The sequence below is a fragment of the Salmo salar genome, chromosome 04 (assembly GCF_965601325.2).
Source record: "Salmo salar chromosome 04, fSalSal1, whole genome shotgun sequence".
Taxonomy (NCBI): domain Eukaryota; kingdom Metazoa; phylum Chordata; class Actinopteri; order Salmoniformes; family Salmonidae; genus Salmo; species Salmo salar.
Window position 1 is genome coordinate 43704570 of NC_138294.1, and position 22811 is coordinate 43727380.

The window sequence follows — 22811 nt, forward strand, 5'->3', positions numbered from 1 at the left end:
TTGCATATGAACGCGCCATAAAGCCAGCCAGCCACATCAACGTAGTTCTGACAACAAGTCGTCGACTGCTTGCACTTTTGGATTGTATTTTTTACTAGCTTAATACACAGATGAATAGCCTGTCGTAACATCAAAGACATTGTTTTACAACTATAAATTAATGTTGAAACATCAAGATCGATGTCATGGAATAGTCAGTCGCCTGTTGTTTTGAAGTAGCTAGCCTAGCGTTAAGGCTGGGTGTGTAATGTCAGCTAGCTACGACGACTTTAGCAGTTAGCTACGTTTTTCAAAGGAAAATAGGTTGCTACCGTTAACTAGCGAATAATAAACCGCAAACTGGGTTGCCTGACGTTAGTTCGCTAGGCTAGTTATCTAAAACAAACGTTAATCGGTTGGTTTTCTGTTATTCCTTTGGATGCGGAAGATGGCCCAGTCACCGGTTGCGGTGCAAGTGCCTGGGATGCAGGTAAGTGGAGGCCTCCCAACTTTTTCAACAACAACCATTTCACGTTAAATAGCTTTCTTGCATTTAGTTGAGTAACGTCAGTTAGCAAGATTGCAGGACGTTGTTAGTGTGTAACTTCATAACTAGCTAGTTTACTAACGTTAGCGGCTGTAGTTAAGTTACTTAGCTAACTTAGCTAGTTTTGTATCCAATTGGTGTATTGTTGCTAGACCGTTTTGCGGGCATGACACAAATCAGTTAGCTAACCAGCTTTATGAGCACTCAGGTATATGTCGGCAGTTCACAGGAAGGAATGACACGTCTGTCAACGTACGTTTAGCTACACGTACACTAATAATTTGATATTAAACTGATTATGGCAGTACAAGACCGAGTAACGTATGGAAATAGTCATGTACACACTTTACTCCGCTTATCTTAATCGGCGTAATGTCAAAATCAAAGTAAGCATACGCCGATTAAAACACCTGGTTTTCTGAACAATCTTTAGACTTATTAGGACACGTAACTAAACTCAACAGTTTAATCAGCGTTCCAGCGGTGTATTTGATCTGCACAAGACTTCGTAACCTATGCGTCCCAGTCGAAACAGTTCGCGCATATATTATCACGACGGTTTGGTGTTCGGCAGGGTTCAAGGACTTTTTTGTTGTTGTTGAGGCTTGCCGAAGTCAACTCCCCTTCGTCGGTGATTGGTTGACAGTAGGGATTCTTAAATGAAGTGTTTGTAGTTCAATGACAGATGACTCTTCCGTTCACGTTTGATCACGTGAGAAATACATAACCAAACGTCATAGTTAGACGTAAAATTGAACATGCGAAAATAAACTGATGACACTGACATGCCACCACTGCCAATGGCAGATCTGGGTTAATTGTGTGAATTATTAATTCGTTTCTCTGCCTTTTTTTGATATTTTTTTTAACGTTTGCAATGCATCAGTGCAGCAAGGTATGAATTTAGCCAATGTGATCATATCACACCAGAGCTAGGCTACATGTCACTCTCGCCATTCAAACTTCCCCTCCAGTTCATTGCCAATTTATAGTACAATATTTACATGTGTTGGGGGAAAGTGTATTCATCACCCCCATTGCTTCACTAAAATTGATCAATGGCTGATCATTAGGCTATGGACAGGTTGCGTGCATGTTTCTATTTTCTAATAGTTGTCAATTGTCTCTCTATCCTCGTCAGTGGCGTAAAGTCGTTTTTTTGGGGGTATCTGTACTTTACTTTACTATTTATATTTTTGCCAACTTTTTGTTCACTACATTCCTAAAGAAAATAATGTACTTTTTACTCCCTAAATTCTCATTGACACCCAAAAGTACTCGTTACATTTTGAATGCTTAGCAGGACAGGAAAATGGTCGAATTCACGCACTTATCAAGAAAATACGTGGTCATCCCTACTGCCGCTGATATGGTGGACTCACTAAACACAAATGCATCATTTGTAAATTGTCTGAGCTGTGCCTGTGGCAAGCCGTACATTTAAAATAAGAAAATGGTGCCGTCTGCTTTGCTTAATATAAGGAATTTGAAATGATTTTTACTTTTGATACTTAAGTATATTTAGAACCAAATACTTTTACTTGAGTAACTTTCTATTAAGGTATCTACAGTGCGTTCGGAAAGTATTCAGACCCCTTGACTTTTTCCACATTTTGTTATGTTACAGCCTTATTAAAAAATGTATTATTTTTTTTTAAATGCCCTCATCAATCTACACACTACCCCATAATGACAAAGAGAAAACAGGCTTTTAGAAATGTGTGTGTATGTGTGTATATAAGTATTCAGACACTTTACTATGAGACTTGAAATTGAGCTCTGGTGCATCCTGTTACCATAGATCATCCTTGATGTTTATATAAATTGGGAGTCCACCTGTGGTAAATTCAATTGATTGGACATGATTTAGAAAGGCACACACCTGTTTATATAAGGTCCCACAGTTGACAATGTAAAAACCAAGCCATGAGGTCGAAGGACTTGTCCGTAGAGCTCCGAGACAGGATTGTGTCAAGGAACAGATTTGAGAAGGGTACCATAACATTTCTGCAGCATTTGAAGGTCCCCAACAACACAGTGGCCTCCATCATTCTTAAATGGGAGAAGTTTGGAACCAAGACTCTTCCTAGAGCTGGCTGCCCGGCCAAACTGAGCAATCGGGGGAGAAGAGCCTTGGTCAGGGAGGTGACCAATAATCCGATGGTCACTCTGACAGAGCTCCCGAGTTCCTCTGTGGAGATGGGGGAACCTTCCAGAAGGACCACCATCTCCGCAGCACTCCACCAATCAGGCCTTTTATGTTAGAGTGGCCAGACGGAAGCCACTCCTCAGTAAAAGGCAGATGACAGCCCACTTGGAGTTTGCCAAAAGGCACCTAAATGATACTGACCATGCGAAACAAGATTCTCTGGTCTGATGAGACCAAGATTGAACTCTTTGGCCTGAATGCCAAATGTCACGTCTGGAGGAAACCTGGCACCATCCCTACAGTGAAGCATGGTGGTGGCAGCATCATGCTGTCGGGATGTTTTTCAGCGGCAGGGACTGGGAGATTAGTTAGCATCGGGAAAGATTAACGGAGCATAGTATCGAGAGATCCTTGATGAAAACCTGCTCCAGAGCGCTCAGGACCTCAGACTGGGGCGAAGGTTCACCTTCCAACAGGACAACGACCCTTATCACACAGCCAAGACAATGCAGGAGTGGCTTCGCGACAAGTCTCTGAATGTTCTTGAGTGGCCCAGCCAGAGCTCGGACTTGAACCTGGTCGAACATCTCTGGAGAGACCTGAAAAAAGCTGTGCAGCGACGCACCCCATCCAACTTGACAGAGTTTGAGAAGATCTGCAGAGAAGAACGGGAGAAACTCCCCAAATACAGATGTGCCAAGCTTGTAGCGTCATACCCAAGAAGACTCGAGGCTGTAATTGCTGCCAGAGGTGCTTCAACAAAGTACTGAGTAACAGGTCTGAATACTTATATAAATGTAATATTTCATTATTATTATTTTTTTTATGCAAATGTATTACAATCATTATGGTGTGTGTGTGTAGATTGAATCAATTTTAGAGTGAGGCTGCAACGTAACAAAATGTGGAAAAAGTCAAGGGGTCTAAATACTTTCTGAATGTACTGTATACTTTCACTGAAGTATGACAATTGGGTACTTTTTCCACCACTGGTCCTCGTCAATTTATATGATGGGCTACATTGATTTAGCATTAATTTTGATATTCTACAGAAAGGATTTGAAGGCCAGGTTTTTAATGTTTTTGGGAAAGGACAAACAGGATTTGCTTATGTGTTTGAGTTAGATGTGCTGCAGGCAGCTTGGTTGATGGGTCCTTTTAGGTGGGTGGTGTGCATGTATGAGTTCACTAATTCCTTATGTCCATTCATACAGTTTACTAAAATAGGCCTAGCCTGTCTGGACTTCATCTCTTTAATCAGATAGGTTGTTGTTTTCTATGTCTTGTTGCAGAGTCAGCATATGTGCGAGGAATGACGACAGGTGCCAGTTTTGCGTTTTTTCTCATATTAAATGTGGTGCAACTGAATGAAACGTAGCCTAGCTCTCTTCATGATTCATCCGATAGGATGCATAGCCTATATCATATTTTCAGTAGTGTATTATTTTTCCAGTAATATATTATTTTTCTCTCATTACTGCGTCCTCTAGCCACTTTGAACAACATATTTCCATAGAGAATGACCACAGTAGCATTGGTGACGTTATGCGACTCGATCGGGGAAGTGGAGGGGAAACGCATCGGACTTGGTGGGAATGGTTTAGTGCGTCAAAATTGGAATCTGCATTTTCCCAGAATTCCTCTCCAATCTGACATTATTTAATTTGTATACTAGACTAATATTTAGAGGTAAAAACTTGAATAATAATAATAATAAAGTACTACTGATAATAACAAAGTGTAATAGCGAAGTTGCAGAGAAGCCCCTCCATGGCTTTGCCCACAGGATGATAAAGCCCCCATCCACAGGGCACGAGCGGTCACTGAATGGTTTGATGAGCATGCAAATGATATAAACCATATGCCATGGCCATCTCAGTCACCAGATCTCAACCCAATGGAAGGAACACTTATGGGAGATTCTGGAGCGGTGCCTGAGACGGCGTTTTCCACCACCATCAACTAAACACCAAATGATGGAATTTCTCGTGGAAGAATGGTGTTGCATCCCAGCAATAGAGTTTCAGACACTTGTAGAATCTATGCCAAAGTGCATTGAAGCTGTTCTGGCTCAGCCTGTTAAAGAGATTCACAAAGTCGTATTAAAGAGCATCTGTACTTTTTGTATACTTTTTAGCCAGAAGTTCTGAAAGTAGCGCTCATAAGCCAAAAGTGGTCCCAGAAAGTTGCGTACTACGTCACATATGTGCACCATGTCATTGCTCTTGCTCTGCTGTGTGTATCTTGCTCGCTGTCACTCAGATGGCGAGGGCCGGAAGCTCATTGGCTAGTACTTGAATTGCTAGGGGGCTGGCCCACGTGGGGGAAATGGCACAGCTTCCAGAAAAACGGTCTCTTTCAAACAAGGTATTTCTGTTTTTATTTTTAATACATTTCCCAAAATGTCTAAACCTTTTTTCGCTTTGTCATTATGGGGTATTGTGTGTAGATTGACGAGGGGGAAAAAATAATTTAATACATTTAGGAAAAGGCTGTAATGTGGAAAAGACAAGGGGTCTGAATACTTTCCGTGTGTGTGTGTGTGTATATATATATATATATATATATACATACTGACCAAAGACAGGGAATTTTTACTAGGATTTAATCCTAGTAAAAATTCCCTGTCTTTGGTCAGTTAGGATCACCACTTTATTTTAAGAATGTGAAATGTCAGAATAATAGTAGAGAATTATTTATTTCAGCTTTTATTGCTTTCATCACATTCCCAGTGGGTCAGAAGTTTACATGCACTCAATTAGTATTTGGTAGCATTTAAATTGTTTAACTTGGGTCAAACGTTTCAGGTAGCCTTCCACAAGCTTCCCACAATAAGTTGGGTGAATTGTGGCCCATTCCTCCTGGCAGAGCTGGTGTAACTGAGTCAGACTTGTAGGCCTCCTTGCTCGCACATGGTTTTTCAGTTCTGCCCACAAATGTTCTATAGGATTGAGGTCAGGGCTTTGTGATGGCCACTCCAATACCTTGACTTTGTTGTCCTTAAGCCATTTTGCCACAATTTTGGAAGTATATTGGGGTCATTGTCCTTTTGGAAGACCCATTTGTGACCAAATTTAACTTCCTGACTGATGTCGCTTCAATATATCCACATAATTGTCCTTTCTCATGATGCCATCTATTTTGTGAAGTGCACCAGTCCCTCCTGCAGCAAAGCACCCCCACAACATGATGCTGCCACCCTCGTGCTTCACGATTGGGATGGTGTTCTTCCGCTTGCAAGCGTCCCCCTTTTTCCTCCAAACATATTGATGGTCATTATGGCCAAACAGTTCTATTTTTGTTTCATCAGACCAGAGGACGATCTTTGTCCCCTGTGCAGTTGCAAACCGTAGTCTGGCTTTTTTATGGCAGTTTTGGAGCAGTGGCTTCTTCCTTGCTTAGCGGCCTTTCAGGTTATGTCGATATAGGACTCGTTTTACTGTGGATGTAGATACTTTTGTACCCGTTTCCTCCAGCATCTTCACAAGGTCCTTTGCTGTTGTTCTGGGATTGATTTGCACCTTTCGCACCAAAGTACGTTCATCTCTAGGAGACAGAACGTGTCTCCTTCTTGAGCGGTATGACGGCTGCGTGGTCCCATGGCGTTTATACTTGCATACTATTGTTGCTCCTGATGTACGTGGTACCTTCGGGTGTTTGGAAATTGCTCCCAAGGATGAACCAGACTTGTGGAGGTCTACAATTTCTTTTCTGAGGTCTTGGCAGATTTTTTTGATTTTCCGGTTATGTCAAGCAAAGAGGCAGTAAGTTTGAAGGTAGGCCTTGAAAAACATCCACAGGTACACCTCCAATTGACTCAAATGATGTCAATTAGCCTATCAGAAGCTTCTAAAGCCATGACATCATTTTCTGGAATTTTCCAAGGCACAGTCAACTCAGTGTATGTAAACTTCTGACCCAGTGGAATTGTGATACAGTGAATTATAAATGAAATAATCTGTCTGTAAACAATTGTTGGAAACATTACTTGAGTCATGCATAAAGTAGATGTCCTAACCGACTTGCCAAAACTATAGTTTGTTAACAAGTCATTTGTGGAGTGGTTGATACGCTTAGGTTGGAGTCATTAAAACGAGTTTATGTAAACGTCCGACTTCAACTGTATATAGAAAGGCACAGGTGTTTGCCTCTGGTCTACTGAAAGCATCTTTTGTGTATCCCTTGCCTTGGCAAATTATACATTGTTTGGGCTGCCATATGGTCACCGTTCATTAGATTTGGGACTTGAAATAGGCCTAAGCCACTAGCTACAACTGCTGTTCTGCATTTACAGCCTGTAATCTGATATGGATGAGAACATTTCAGTGCAATAACGTTACATCATTAGGTCTAGTCTCTGTCGTTGATGATTTGAACATTAGAGGGAAGATTGCTCCATGAGAAGAACCCTTGTGGGCGGAACTATGACATTACTTTACCAAAGTGAGATGTTGAAAGATTCCATGCTTTTTCAGTTATATTTTGTATACCAATTTATTAAATTGGGGATTAGGCTTTAGGTGTTTTCTATTTCAGTTTAGCCACACTTATCTAACACGTCTGAAATGTAACATATTATAAGGCAAGGAAAGTCAATTGTGACAAATATGAACATTCTCTCATTGTCCTATCTGCAGATTATTCTCTCCCTGCGAAGTTCTACTATGGTCATTGCAAAACATAGGCATTAAGGCTACTTTGCAGAACTCCAGTACTCAAGCTGCCTTGTGCAACAGCAGGAAGGCTGCATTGATAAGAGGTGGTTGATATTAGTAATTTCCCTGGGGCTTTAGTAATGACGTTTGTTCACCATGCTTCATTGCTCTGGCAAATGAATTCCTAACTGCAGGATACCCACCTGTCTCTCTCCCTCCAGGGAGATCAGCAACTCCCTTGTGATTTCCTCTGTTTTCTCGTTTAGGCATTAGGCCTACCTGCAGTCCAAAGTCTGATGCTAAATCAGGTGGCAAGCCTTACTGTTTTGTGAGACTGGTATGATACTGGCAACAATGACCAGTAGCATTGGCCACATTGAAGTGTTCTGTCATCTTGAAGAGGGTGTAGCCTGAGAGGAAGTTTTCCTTACTCTTGTTTGCTGTGGGCAACACCCGAGTCTGCGCTAGGTTAGTTGTCAACACTGCATTGGAAACGGGTCCATGCACACGACGTGTGTATGTTAAATGTTGAGCATGCTGCCTGCATGTTCTTTCCAAAATATGCACAGGGGCCTATTCTCTTCAGCTTTTAGTTTTGAATCAGAATAGGCCTGTTGAATTTAGACAGCTAGCTTCCTCCCAACAAATTCTGTTGACTGAAGTTATTTCCAGCCAAACATGTTCTGCCATGTGGTGGTAACAAACTGATTAAGGTCCTGGCCTGGCCAGTCTCCAGATTAGTCTAGTGCTCACAGCTTTATCTGAGACAGAACGGTCTAGATGCATGAGACTTGGTGAAGGAGACCCTCTGTGAGACCTGGTGAAGGAGACCCTCTGTGAGACCCTCTGGCCCTCTGTGACGCCATGAGCCAGGCTCTGCCCAGACACTGACGCTGCTGCCATTCTAGGCAGTCCTGTCACACTGAAGCCCCACACACCCAAAGGTGACCAAAGACAAAGTCCTCTATTCCTGCCTCTGTGCCAACCTGCCAGACAGGGCTAGCGGAACGCCTCACCAATATCCAATGGTAGAGCGTGGCGCGAAATACAAATACCTTTTAAAAATGCTATAACTTCAATTTCTCAAACATATGACTATTTTACACCATTTTAAAGACAAGACTGTTGTTAATCTAACCACATTGTCCGATTTCAAAAATGCTTTACAGCGAAAGCAAAACATTAGATTGTCAGGAGAGTACCCTTCCAAAAATAATCACACAGCCATTTTCAAAGCAAGCATATATGTCACAAAAACCAAAACCACAGCTAAATGCAGCACTAACCTTTGATGATCTTCATCAGATGACACTCCTAGGACATTGTGTTATACAATACATGCATGTTTTGTTCAATCAAGTTCATATTTATATCAAAAAACAGCTTTTTACATTAGCATGTGATGTTCAGAACTAGCATACCCACCGCAAACTTCCGGTGAATTTACTAAATTACTCACGATAAACGTTTACAAAAAACATAATTATTTTAAGAATTATAGATTCAGAACTCCTTTATGCAATCGCGGTATCAGATTTTTAAATAGCTTTTCGGTGAAAGCACATTTTGCAATATTCTGAGTAGATAGCTCGGCCATCACAGGCTAGCTAATTTGACACTCACCAAGTTTGGTGCTCACTAAACTCAGATTTACTATAAGAAATTGGATTACCTTTGCTGTTCTTCGTCAGAATGCACTCCCAGGACTTCTACTTCAACAACAAATGTTGTTTTGGTTCGAAATAATCCATAATTATATTGAAATAGCTCTGTTTTGTTCGTGCGTTGAGGTCACTATCCGAAGGGTGCATTTCGTGACAAAAAATTTCAAAATATTCAATTACCGTACTTCGCAACATGTGAAACGCTGTTTAAAATCAATTTTTATGCTATTTTTCTCGTAAAATAGCGATAATATTCCAACCGGGCGACGTTATATTCATTCAAAGACTGAAAGAAAAACATGGAGTCGTCTCGTGGACGTGCATCTCCAGTGTCATTGTTCCCTGCCTGACCACTCACAAAAACTCCTGCTGTTTTTTGCCCAGAGACTGCAGAGACGTCATTCCACTTTCTGGCGCCTTCTGAGAGCCAATGGAAGCCTTAAATGTCACGTTACAGCAGAGATGCTGTATTTTTGATAGAGATGTCCCAGAAGGAGAATAAATTGTCAGACAGGGCACTTCCTGTCTGGAATCTTCTCAGGTTTTGGCCTGCCATATGAGTTCTGTTACACTCACAGACACCATTCAAACAGTTTTAGAAACTTTAGAGTGTTTTCTATCCAAATCTACTAATTATATGCATTTTCTAGTTTCTGGGCAGGAGTAGTAACCAGATTAAATCGGGTACGTTTTTTATCCGTCCGTGAAAATACTGCCCCCTATCCCAAACAGGTTAATAGTCAGGGCAGGGAGAGATCAAGGCTGGTGCCACTGACTTCCACCACTCTCTGTGCAGATTAATAAATTGGTGTTTCCCCTAGTATTTTTTTTCAGCAGCGGTGGCTACCAGTTTGCTGTTTTTAAAGCAAATTTCTTGCAATTCTACACATTTTTCCATGGGGCTGAGAAAAATAGCAGTTTTAAAGCAAATTTCCTGTAATTCTACAAATTTATCCATGATGTTCTTATGCCATCTGAGTGACTCAAACATTATAACCATATCAACGGGGGCCCCATGCCATGACATTTTTTGAATTTTAGATTCTTCCTGACTGTCTAGTTTTTATTTAGTTGGTTGTTAGTTCTCAAAGTTGATCTTTTTTCAAAAATGTATAGCTCCATTATCTTTTCCACGTACTTAGTTTTTTGGAGTGGAGGACATGATTTAGCAGCGGCGGACCACCGCTGCTAAATTAAAATATCGGAAACACTGAGAAATGCACTAGGGCATAAGTCTGTCTGTTGAACCTCATTTTCAGGTCAAAACACGTCTGCTTCCAAGTGAACTCAATGCCACACCCTTTCACCTTTGCTGTATTTGAAATGTCCCACATTTCGAACGAGGTTTGGCAATAATCTTCTCTTAAGCTTATCATTTATTTGGATCCAACAGGCTCTCTTTGCAAACATGCTTGTGGTTATCTAGTGATAGGTTACATTGCAACAACAGTGCAGATTAGGCTATATGGATTTTTCAAATTGGGTAGGCTATTCTTTTATAAAACAGTTGATCATCGGTTTTATATAGCCGGCCTATCAATAAACTATGTAGCCACACCGTTCAACGTTAAAGAAATGGCAACTTCCTGTTTGACTCATTCAGCAGTACAAACTAGTATCGTCGCCTGTTGAGGTGTCCTGGGGTAAGGAATGTTTTATTTTTTTGCCACATAACTGCTATGTCTCTGTCTCTGAATCTTCAGAACAGCCGGACAGACCCTGAGGAGCTGTTCACCAAGCTGGAGCGTATTGGGAAGGGCTCCTTCGGTGAGGTGTTCAAGGGCATAGACAACCGCACTCAGAATGTGGTTGCCATCAAGACCATAGACCTGGAGGAGGCTGAGGATGAGATCGAGGACATCCAGCAGGAGATCACCGTGCTCAGCCAGTGTGACAGCCCCTACGTCACAAAGTACTACGGCTCCTACCTCAAGGTAACACACACGCACACTGCAGTCGTCCCACCTCAAAAAAGCACCAGAAAGAGGATTTGACACCCACCGTCTCGGATTGTTCTGAAGTCGTTAATTGTTAGAAACATCAAATGAATATTCCTGAAAGATTTGGTTGAAATATAATTTGATATCTGAGAAATTAAGATAATTGATTGCACCCAAATTGGCTTTTTATTTATTTATTGGTTTCATATAATCGTCCACAAATATAGAACCTTACATCCGATTTGGATCATAAGTTTTCCTAACAATGAGTAAGACATGAGGAATCCAATAAAAATGATCAAAAGCCCTCCATGGACCCCCCCACCCCCCCCCACCCCCCATCCCACCCCAACAACCAGTATACAGTATCAGTTCTCTGTCTGATAAGTAGTATGGAGCTGTGGCTTGGAGTATTGCTTTTTTATCCTATGTGTTTTCTGTAAGTATATGGCATAGCCAGCCAAGTAGAAAATGTAGCCAGCCAGGGAGTTCCGGGCTGGGGGGGCCATGCCCGTGCAACATTTTTTAAATAAAGATAATACATAAAAAAATTAATTAAAAAAAGTCTGATTGCGCTCTATTTTGGTGGCCTCTGGTAAATTCTAATGCCTTGATTCTGTCCGAAATACACAGCTAAATTATTGAATACTTTAGCGACTTTACATCCTAGATTGGTAAAATGAGTTGTGGTATTGAGTAGAAAACATGACTTTACAAAATTACTGAAAATGTATGAATTCAGTGTGTTAGTTGTTTTGGATATCATCCTATATGATCAGAACTATTTTCTCAAGTAAAATGACCTTTTTAACATTAAACCTGTCACCTCTTGAGGCTATGTGGGACGCTAGCGTGCCACCCGTGGTGCACCCTATCAACAGCAGGTGCATTTCAAGAGCGGCAAATTTGAAACCAAATAAATGTCAAAATTCACATTTTTCAAACATACAACTATCTTACACCCTTTGAAAGATAAACATCTCCTTAATCTAACCACGTTGTCCGATTTCAAAAAGGTTTTACGGCGAAAGCATAAAGTTAGATTATGTTAGGAGAGTACATTGACAATAGCTGTGTGTAATGTTTTGTCAATTCAAAGACAGGCGTCACCAAAACCATAAAACCAGCTAAAATGATGCACTAACCTTTGACAATCTCCATCAGATGACACTCCTAGGACATTATGTTAGACAATGCATGCATTTTTAGTTCTATCAAGTTCATATTTATATCCAAAAACAGCGTTTTACTATGGCGTTGATGTTCAGGAAATCGTTTCCCTTCAATAACCGGCAGTCAAGTCAGCACCACAAATTAAATAATTAAAATTAGAAAACATTGGTAAAATATTATATTGTCATTTAAAGAATTATAGATTTACATCTCTTGAACGCAATCGACTTGCCAGATTTAAAAATAACCTTACTGGGAAATCACACTTTGCAATAATCTGAGCACTGCGCCCAGAAAAATACGCTTTGCGATACAGACTAACCGCCATGTTGGAGAGATCTAAAATCGAAAATACTATGTAAATAATCCATTACCTTTGATTCTCTTCATCAGATGTCACTTCCAGGAATCCCAGGTCCATAACGAATGCAGTTTTGTTCAAAAAAGCTCATCATTTATGTCCAAAAAGCTCCGTGTTGTTAGCACATGATCTAAGCCCGCCGGACTTCACTTCATGAACGAGGGGAAAAAATATATTTACGTTCGTTCAAACATGTCAAACGTTGTATAGCATAAATCATTAGTGCCTTTTTAAACCAGAACATGAATAATATTCAAGGTGGACGAATGCATTCTCTTTTAAAACGTATTGGAACGAGGGTACCCAACATGACCTCGCGCGCCAGAGTCTAATCGGCCATCACCGTTCCAAGGCTCTTGTTCGGTCAGATCTCACAGTAGAAGACTCAAAACACTTTGTAAAGGCTGGTGACATCTAGTGGAAGCAATAGGAAGTGCCAAAACATTAATCAGCCCCTGTGTGTTTCAATGGCATAGGCTTAAAGGTAATTCAACACATCAGGTATCCACTTCCTGTCAGAATCTGTCTCAGGGTTTTGCCTGCCAAATGAGTTCTGTTATACTCACAGACACCATTCAAACAGTTTTAGAAACTTTAGGGTGTTTTCTATCCATATATAATAAGTATATGCATATTCTAGTTACTGGGTAGGATTAGTAACCAGATTAAATTGGGTACGTTTTTTTATCCAGCCGTGAAAATACTGCCCCCTAGCCCCAACAGGTTAATCATATTTACAGTTTTACCTTAAAATATGAATAAATTGCCACAATGATGTTTGTTCTTCAAATTATGTATTTTATATGCTCTGTTGCTGTGGACACTTAGGGTAAGGAAACAAATGTAATTTGGGTGAACTATCCCTTTAACAGTTCGGCCTATCAATCACTGTGGGTGGGATTGTCAGGGAGGGGGCAGGATGTTTGAGTCACAGTTGGTAGGGTTTTAGACCTGTCAATCAATCACTGTGGGTTTGACTTTGAGGGAAGGCAGTAGATTAGTAATCTACTCAGAAAAAGGAGTCTACTCTTTCAATTTGATTTGTGGCAAAAAGCTAAAAAAGGTTGTGTTCTGTCAAGTAAACATGGATTCCCTGTTGAGAAACAATATAGAATGGCATATTGTAGCACACAATTTCAGGGGGAGGAAGTAGGGCTGTGGTCGTGAAATTTTGTCAGCCGGTGATTGTCAAGCAAATAACTGCCAGTCTCACGGTAATTAACATAAACACATTTAGCATCTCCTGGTCTACAAGCCGCTGATGCAGACCTTTGGAACATCTCCATTTAAATCCATGTTGCCTACACCATCACAATAAATCCATTATTTTAGACCGGGCTAAAGAAACATGATATGATGAAAATGTAGTCTATTTCAGAACAGAATAGTATACTCTGAGTTGGCCTTATGTTAGGTCCTGATCTGGCTATGTCATATGGCTGATGGCTACAATAGATCATTTAGCTGACAAGATTAGCTTAGAATTCCGTGGCATTTTTTTGATATTATGAAGATTACAATTGAACATAGCTGAATAAAATATAAATAATATTTTCTCCAAGCGATTTGAGGGAGTGCGCACATGCAGCTATTCTGTGTTGAGCGGTTAACAAAGAAACAGGAACTCCTATATGCTTAATTTTAGAGTTATTTATGTTACTTTAGTTGTGATACAAACGTTGGGCTATATGTTTTGATTTTTAGTACATTCTATGGCTACATGATGCGACTAATGATGATTTGAAAAAAGTCACATGAAAGGCATGAGCTCTGCTTAGTTTTTTTGCTCAGGCTGTACACACTTCATCAGTCTCTCATTCACAATTAGACAAGCACTTGATAATGCCTCGAATTTCCCGGAGGCATCCCCTTTTTGTGGCCGTAATGCCCCCTAAAAGAATCCATGCCTTTTGCTGCCAGTGGCCGTTGTGCCCATGGGTTGAATACAATAATTAATTATAATTCCCTTCTCCCGGCTGCGTGCTCCAAAGCACCTCTCACTCACATGGCTCTCTGTCACGTGATCGGGTCTTTCTCACAGGCTACAAGTGAAGGATGCAACTGCGCGCGTCCTTATCCAAATCCGTGGCGCATATTTAAGATATGGAAAGAACTGTCTACATTTACTTTTCGTCAGCTAACAAGATGAGTATGCCTAATGAACAGCAAAAATCTACTATCCCCAATAGTCCAAAAGTTGACCTATTCTGTGCAAGGAATAAATATTCCAAACAGTTGTGGGATGCGATGCATTAGCATCAAAAACTTTTTTAAGCAATGAGACTGACACAACAGATGAGAACATTTAGCTTAAAACTTTGGTAAACTATTCTGGTATTTCTTCACATTATAAGCGCAGCAATGCACACACGGCAGTAGGCTATATGCGTGAGTATACCATTAGTGGGAAAACGGCATTCTCAAAGTGACCGCAAATGCGATTATACATGTAATGCAGTTATTATCAAGGTGCATTTTTCTGGTGAAAATAATCTTCTCCCAACTTGAAACTCGCGATGCGTATGTTTGCCAGTTAGGCTCTACACCCATTGTAAAGCGGATTAGGGTGCTTAATTTTAAGACGTTATTTGGCCTCTTCAGTTGTGATACAAACCTCATCAAAACATATAGCACTATGGGCTAGGCTACATGAGGTCACAAAAAAAGGCATGGACTGTTTTTTGCCTTAATCCACACAAGCTGGGCATCATTCACAAGTGGTAATAATACAGCGCGTTCGGAAAGTATTCAGACCCCTTGACTTTTTCCACATTTTGCTACGTTACAGCCTTATTCTTAATTTTTTACCTTGTCAATCTACACACAATACCACAATGACAAAGCAAAACGTTTTTTTTTTACACTTTTGCAAATTTATAATAAAAAAATAAAACTCAGTCAAAAGTTTGGACGCATAGTAGAATAATAGTGAAGACATCAGAACTATGAAATGACACACGTTTTATATTTGAGATTCTTCAAAGTAGTCCCCCTTTGCCTTGATGACAACTTTGCACACTCTTGGCATTCCCTCAACCAGCTTCATGAGGTAGTCACCTGGAATGCATTTCAATTAAGTCTATTACTTTAAGACATGAAGTCCAGTCACTTTGAAAGTTTCTTCAAGTGCAGTCACAAAAACCACCAAGCGCTATGAGGAAACTGGCTCTCATGAGGACCGCCACAGAAAAGGAAGCCCCAGAGTTACCTCTGCTGCCAGGGACGGACTGGGGATGAAAAAGTCAGAATAAAATAAACATTTTCTACCTCAAATTAGACATTTCTGCAGCTCACTTCTCTCAGCAATGCCATCTATAACCAGGTCACTGTCCAGGGCCATTTAAACATCTCGCTCGGTAACCACGAGCATAAAAGCCTCCAGGTGCTGTTGAGTGCTCCTGAGCATACTCTTGATGAATTTCAGAGTAGAGAAGCTCCGCTTGCAAGCTACCTGGGTTATTGACAGGGTAAGTAGGAACTTGTAAGCAAGGCCCAGAATGTGGTACGCGTCAGTCAATAGGTTGTACTGACAAAAAATACGGTAGCAACACACTGGACAGTCCTTGCAAGATGAACAGCTCTTGTTCACCATCTCCACCTCGTCTTAATTTCCTTCAGGTCCATGATCCTCCATAGTCCAGGTTGTGTATTCTTCAAATCCATATTGTTTAAACCTAGACTCATGAGCTCACTCTGTAAATTGGCCACCGTTGCTCTGCTGTCAAAATTTGATCAAACATTTGCTTAGTTCTTGAAGGGCTGTCTGTGGAAGGCCACTGGCACTGGATGTTATCTGACTAAAGTTTTTAGGGTCCAGAAGAGCCATGTCCGCATACAAAGTGCCATTACTCAGAAATCGCCGATGGATGCTATCTATAACTATATATCCAGAATTTGAGTATGGACACCAATCCTGTATGCGCACTCTGCCCCAGTAAAAGTCTCATCTTGTGCCATCTCTCCAGGAATGTTTTTCTTCTTTCGAGCCCTTTTCATTTAACTCCAGCTCTGTTTCCTCATCCTGTTCCTGCAACTTCCTGTTGGCCCACTGAACAAATGTGTCTGCAGTTGCCTTGACTTTTTCAAAATCTCCTGCCATTCCTTTCAGCTGCTCCTCTGTAGACACAACCATACGCAGACGGAATGTCCATTCCACTTGTTTGAAGATATTTTGGGACTGGTGAGGTGACCTGAAATATTCTGAGGAATATCTGAGCTGTAAGTATTGTTTCATACTTCAGCAACCCCTCAATGTATCCTTGTGCCTTGACCCGTGCAGTAGTGTTGATGTTTTTCTGAACTTGTATGGTTGAAAGAGTGAGAAGGACATCAACATACAGACCCTCATCTGGATTTCCAAAAGCTCCAAAGACCTTCTTTAAGGTACTGTCTTTATCCCACCAGCGTGTCTCTCCAATTGGAGCAAGACTTCTGTGTCTTGGGTCCTTGCTCTCCTTTTCCCAAATGTTCATCCTCTGGTAGGATTCACGGAAGAACAGAGCAATGTTGTTAATGAGAGAGAAAAAAGTGACCCACTTACCAAGACACGCTCTGTTGTCTGCCAAAACGAGGTTCAAAATGTGTTCATAGCACCACACATGCACTTAATTGTTGGCATTTGCAGAGAGCAGGGCAGAGAAGCCTTTATACTGGCCTTACTGGAGGCTGCATCAGTGGAATTGCCAATGCACTTGCTGATGTCAAGCATGTTTTCCAGCACTTCACACAGTACCTGGACAAAGTATTGTCCAGTGGATGCCTCGCATTTCACCACAGCCACAAGCCTCTCATGGATGATGTTCGACATATATCTGACTATGACAGAGCATTGATCTTGTTTTGTAATGTCCTGCGTAGTGTCAATCTGGATTGAAGACATACCAGCTTCCTGGATTTCACTTGCTATGGTGGCCTGTATTGTGTGTTGGATGGCGATAATGACGTTATTGATGGTAGTCTTTGATAAGAGTGATTAGAGAGCCTCCGCCCCCTCTTGACCCAGACTCATGCAGTTTTTTTGCTTTTCTCTATGCAGGCAGAGAGATGCTCTTTCATACACAGGTCGTACTTTCCCAGCAGAAAGTTGCCATGGTCAATGCTGCTGTCATTTAGCGTATAAGCTGCTTCAGACTGCATGCCTCTGTAGCTCAGACCCCTCTTGCCTATGACTTTAAAACAACGTCTATAATGCGCTCTAGCACTTGCCTTCTTCTGCGCACTTGCTCTCTATGAGCAGACATCTGACTGCCGATGAGCAGGCTCTCAATGTTACCGTCGGAGGACCTTAGAAAGTATGCCTCTGCATAACCTCTATGCATAACGCTCTTCTCATGTTCTCCCACTGTCTGATGGATCTGCTTCCAGTCTGCCATTCCATTCATGAAAGGGCTGTTCTCTGTGGGCTTTGCAAATGCCGTACAAAGGAAGCAGAATAAAGCATGGTTCTTTTCGCTGTATGACAGCCACTTCCTGTTGGTCCCATTTTTTTTACAAAAGAAAACCTTCTGCAACACAGACTTTTCACACTTTTGTTGGGGGTGGAAACTAAAAAAAAAACATCTAGGTCACCTGACTTCAGCCTCTTTAAAATAATCAAAATTTAGAGTGGCATTGGTATCCTGACTCCGGTCCAGTCCACATCTGTCCACTGCAGATGCACTATCCTCAACCTGGATGAGTAATTAGTATAATATTATAACATTAAATGAAAAGTATAATGTTAATATAATAGTATAATGTTAGTATATTCATATAATTTCATATAATATTAATTCCAATTGGATAATACAGCAGTTTAAGAAATGGACAACCAACATTTTATAATTTTTGTAGCTTTTGTTCCGTCCTTAAATCCTTGTCTCTAATTGGTTAATGCTAAGTACTAACAATGAGTTCAACATTTCCAAAGTTTGCTGTAGCACGTCAACCTTTTTTTAATGTCCCGCCCCATCCAGGCTGTGATTGGTTGGTTCACGAAAAGTGACATTGACGAGAGCTTGTTTCAACAAAAGGCACCCGATATAGCTGAATAACCAGCTAGCCAAACCCAAACATTGCTTGTTCTATCCCTATTGTCTTCTGTCTTACCGCTTCAGCTGCAAAACCTTGGCTAACAGTTGAACTGGTATCGCTGGGCTCAATGGGCTGCTCTCTCTCCTCTCTGCTGCCAGTGCCTTCGGGCTCATTAGGGTGAGTGACTGGTAACGGCGCCAAATTAATCATTTATTTTAAAACATTTGGCTGCATCAGCCTCAAGGGACGTCAACCTCTTCTCTCTCTACTTTTCAGCACCACCTTTACATTATTTCTCTTTTTGTTTGTCCGTCTTGCTCCACTCGACTATTAATCCAAATGTCACCACTTAACAGAGATGGGGAAAGGGGCGGGGCCCAGGTAAAGTTAGAATGGACTGGACCAAAAGTAATTGGCTGGGGGAGAGAGGCTGACAGATGTAATACCCAACCAGAGTGGCAGAGGGCTGGCAGCCCACTCGCCTGGGCCAGTCAGACATACAGCACTTGGTTATTTTTATTTAAGCGGGGGGTGGGGTTATTTATATTTTGCTTTGCTCAGGCCCAAATTGTCAAGCGGCCCACCGGGAAAACTCCCGGCGCGCCAGATGGCCAGTCCGTTATTGTCTGCTGCAGAGGATAAGTTCATTAGAGTAAATAAGAATTTGTTCTTAACTGACTTTCCTGGTTAAAATAAATATAAAACATTTTAAAAAGTAACACATCTCAGCATCAACTGTTCAGAGGAGACTGCGTGAATCAGGCCTTCATGGTCGAATTGCTGCAAAGAAACCACTACTAAAGGACACCAATAAGAGGAAGAGACTTGCTTGGGCCAAGAAACACGAGAAGCATGGTGGTGCTTTGCTGGTGACACTGAATTCAAGGCACACTTAACCAGCATGGCTACCACAGCATTCTGCAGTGATACGACATCCCATTTGGTTGCGCATAGTGGGACTCATTTGTTTTTCAACAGGACAATGACCCACCACACCTCCAGGCTGTGTAAGGGCTATTTGACCAAGGAGAGTGATGGAGTGCCGCATCACCCGACCTGAACCAAATTGAGATGGTTTGGGATGAGTTGGACCCAGAGTACAGGAAAAGCCACCAACAAGTGCTCAGCATATGTGGGAACTCCTTCAAGACTGTTGGACAAGCATTCCAGGTGAAGCTGATTGAGAGAATGCCAAGAAAGCTGTCATCAAGGCAAAGGGTGACTACTTTGAAGAACCTAAAATATATTTAGATTTAACTTTTTTTTTCTATTTTTTTTGGGGGTTACTACGTCTTCATTATCAATTATTGTTCTACAATGTAGAAAACAGTAAAAAATTAAGAAAAACCCTTGAATGAGCAGGTGTCCAAACCTTTGACTGATACTGTATTTATTGAATATTATGTGAACCCCAAAAATTCAAATGGCCAATTGAGTACAATTAATTTAATTTCTCAGCGATCAAATTACGTTATGTAAAGCTTTGTTTCACAGTTGCGAGTGTAATCGGCTACAATTCAAAAGGTGTTGATTGTCTGTTCCTTAAACGGTAACGACTCAATCCGTACCATTAGAAATACAGTGACGCTAAACAGAAGAACCCTCTTCTGCTATGTTACAATACCTGTATTTCTAGAAGAGAGGGTGAACGTGACCCACCCCTGAAATGTTTGCTGAGAGCGGTGTGGCGTGATGAATGCCAGATTTTCCACCTTTCACTCTAAGTATGCTCTTGTTCTACAGCCCACCTTCTCCCTCGTGCCTCAATCTGGAGCATCGCGTGATTTATATGCATCAGTTAAGGAGTCTTATTGGATGATCTCCCAATATGTTTGAAGTGGACAAATCCCAAGCCTCGCACATGTCGGGACTTGGGTTGAGGGCATTGGTGAGGATCCGCATACAGTAGGTTATTTCTATTTGCGCATAAGACATTCTGCATGGAAAACATGTTCACAGCCACGTGTGGCTCCCGCATGAGGTTGAAATGAAAATCATCGGAGTGGCTGGGGATCTGACTTTTCTGGACCCCTCTTCCCGGAAGTGAAAGGTCCCGAAGCGTCTGCGCATGTGCGGAAGTCTACTTATATACACAGTCTCTGCTTTCCTCGTAGAGGACAGGCTACTCTGGTGAATGGCGCTCGTTTTAATAAAGTTAAATCAAAGATAAAAAATGACTGCAAAGTCATATATAATGATAGTATTGTACATGAGAACCGACTATAATAGTATAGCGTTACTGTAAGACAAAACACCACGTGTATTATGAGATTTTAGAATGATTGTGCGAATGGTGGCATCTTTCTGAACAGCGTGCGCAACTAAGCAAAATATGGGCATAACCTAAAGATTTAAATGCATATTCCCATGAAACCGATCAGATGGAGATCAGATGGTCGGCAATGCAAATGCTGCATGGACGTTTTCACCGGTAAAACAGTGAGAAATGTGAAGGAAGGGTGACAACAGTAGCCTAGAGGTAAAGAAACGGGTACAGAACATGATACAAATCTTTCCCGGGGGGCGGAACTGGGGGGGGGTTTACCTACGACACCTCGGCCTAAAATCATGTCTAATGGTTCCCTCTTTTCTACCTCTCTCTCTCTCTGTACAGGGCAGTAAACTATGGATCATTATGGAGTACCTTGGTGGTGGCTCTGCTCTGGACCTGGTAAGAGTTACAATATGTCAGTGTTTTTTCACCCCCCCCCCCCCCCCCCTGTCTGTTGGTGGGTTTGCGTATGTGTGCTCACAGTATGTCTTGTGTCTAGCTGCGAGCAGGGGCATTTGATGAGTTTCAGATTGCGACCATGCTGAAGGAGATCTTGAAGGGCCTGGACTACCTCCACTCTGAGAGGAAGATTCACAGGGACATCAAAGGTGTGTCTGTGTGTGTGTGTGTGTGTGTGTGGGTGGAATATCTTCCGTAGAGACGAGCTGCAGTATTAGGGTTAATGTAGTCTAGCTCTTGTGCCAGTAGTGTGTCATGTATTGATTTCACTCATTGCTGTTGACATGATCATGGTTGTGTGTGGGGTTTGGCAGCGGCCAACGTGCTCCTGTCCGAGTTTGGCGAAGTGAAGCTGGCAGACTTTGGCGTGGCGGGCCAGCTGACAGACACCCAGATCAAACGGGAGACGTTCGTGGGCACGCCCTTCTGGATGGCCCCCGAGGTCATCCAACAGTCTGCCTACGACTCCAAGGTTAGCAGCTTTCTGTTCTCTTCTGTGTTTAGTGGAGGGTACTTGGAATTGAAGGCGTGTCCTCTTTTCATGACATAGACATGCTGTCAAATCCCGCAAACTTACTTTCACGGAATTCCAGTCCCTCGCTAACACATTCGCCCTCCTCCAGGCTGATATTTGGTCTCTGGGCATTACTGCCATCGAGCTGGCCAAGGGTGAGCCTCCCAACTCAGACATGCACCCAATGCGGGTCCTCTTCCTCATACCAAAGAACACCCCACCCACCCTCAGCGGAGACTTCTCCAAGACCTTCAAAGAGTTTATAGACTCCTGCCTCAACAAAGACCCTTCATTTGTAAGTACAAGGCCTGAGCACTTTGTCTTTTATTTCTCATAGTTCCATTACTTGACGATCTTGCGTTATTTAGGGGTAGTCCATGGTTGGCCTGCCTTTAATTGTGGGCCAATATTCCCCTTTATAGAGGCCAACAGCTAAGGAGCTTCTGAAGCACAAGTTCATAGTGAAGAATGCCAAGAAGACGTCCTACCTCACTGAGCTGATAGACCGGTTGAAACGCTGGAAAGCTGAGGGACACAGTGACGGAGACTCCAGCTCGGAAGACTCTGACTCGTGAGTAGTGAAGGCTCTAAACATTGTACCCTTGACTAAGAGTTGGTAAAGGTTTGATCTGAGACCCTGTCTGAATTACAGTAACATTAAACCTGTGGATAATCCTATCTGTTGTGTGTCTCCCAGGGAGTCCAGCAACAAGGAGAACGACTCCTCCCAGTCAGGCTGGTTCTTTACTACTGTTCGCAAGAAGAAAGACCCGAATAATGTGTCCAATGGAACGGTGAGTTGGCCTGAGTGGGAGGACAAGGAAGTGAATGTAATTACAATGTTAGTTGTGTGATTAGTGGGCTAATGCAAACAATTCGGGAGAGTATCATGGGTCTATATTGTTCTCCTCTGCTTCCCATTTGATGACAGGACCAAGACCTCCTGAAGAAGTCTGCCAGCTTGACCACACTGATCGCCCCGGTATTCACTGAGGTAGAGACTCTACATCGGCGCTCTTTTATAACAGTTGGAAAGATAAGTTGAGTAATCTGTTGTTTTGCCTTTGTCTCTCCATTTCCACCGCT

The 22811-nt window shown here is 41.9% G+C and overlaps 1 protein-coding gene across 2 annotated transcripts in view; it reads left to right on the plus strand.

Moving 5' to 3' along the window:
• LOC106602941 (serine/threonine-protein kinase 26) overlaps positions 1 to 22811 on the plus strand; it is a 24617-nt gene continuing 1806 nt past the window's right edge. For both annotated transcript variants that reach the window (XM_014195968.3, XM_014195969.3), the window contains exons 1-9: positions 1 to 469; positions 10698 to 10928; positions 21095 to 21151; positions 21252 to 21360; positions 21526 to 21683; positions 21835 to 22020; positions 22148 to 22296; positions 22423 to 22519; positions 22657 to 22719. In XM_014195968.3, coding sequence (XP_014051443.1) covers positions 419 to 469; positions 10698 to 10928; positions 21095 to 21151; positions 21252 to 21360; positions 21526 to 21683; positions 21835 to 22020; positions 22148 to 22296; positions 22423 to 22519; positions 22657 to 22719 — 1101 coding nt within the window. In that variant the 5' untranslated portion in view covers positions 1 to 418. The remainder of the gene's footprint in view (positions 470 to 10697; positions 10929 to 21094; positions 21152 to 21251; positions 21361 to 21525; positions 21684 to 21834; positions 22021 to 22147; positions 22297 to 22422; positions 22520 to 22656; positions 22720 to 22811) is intronic.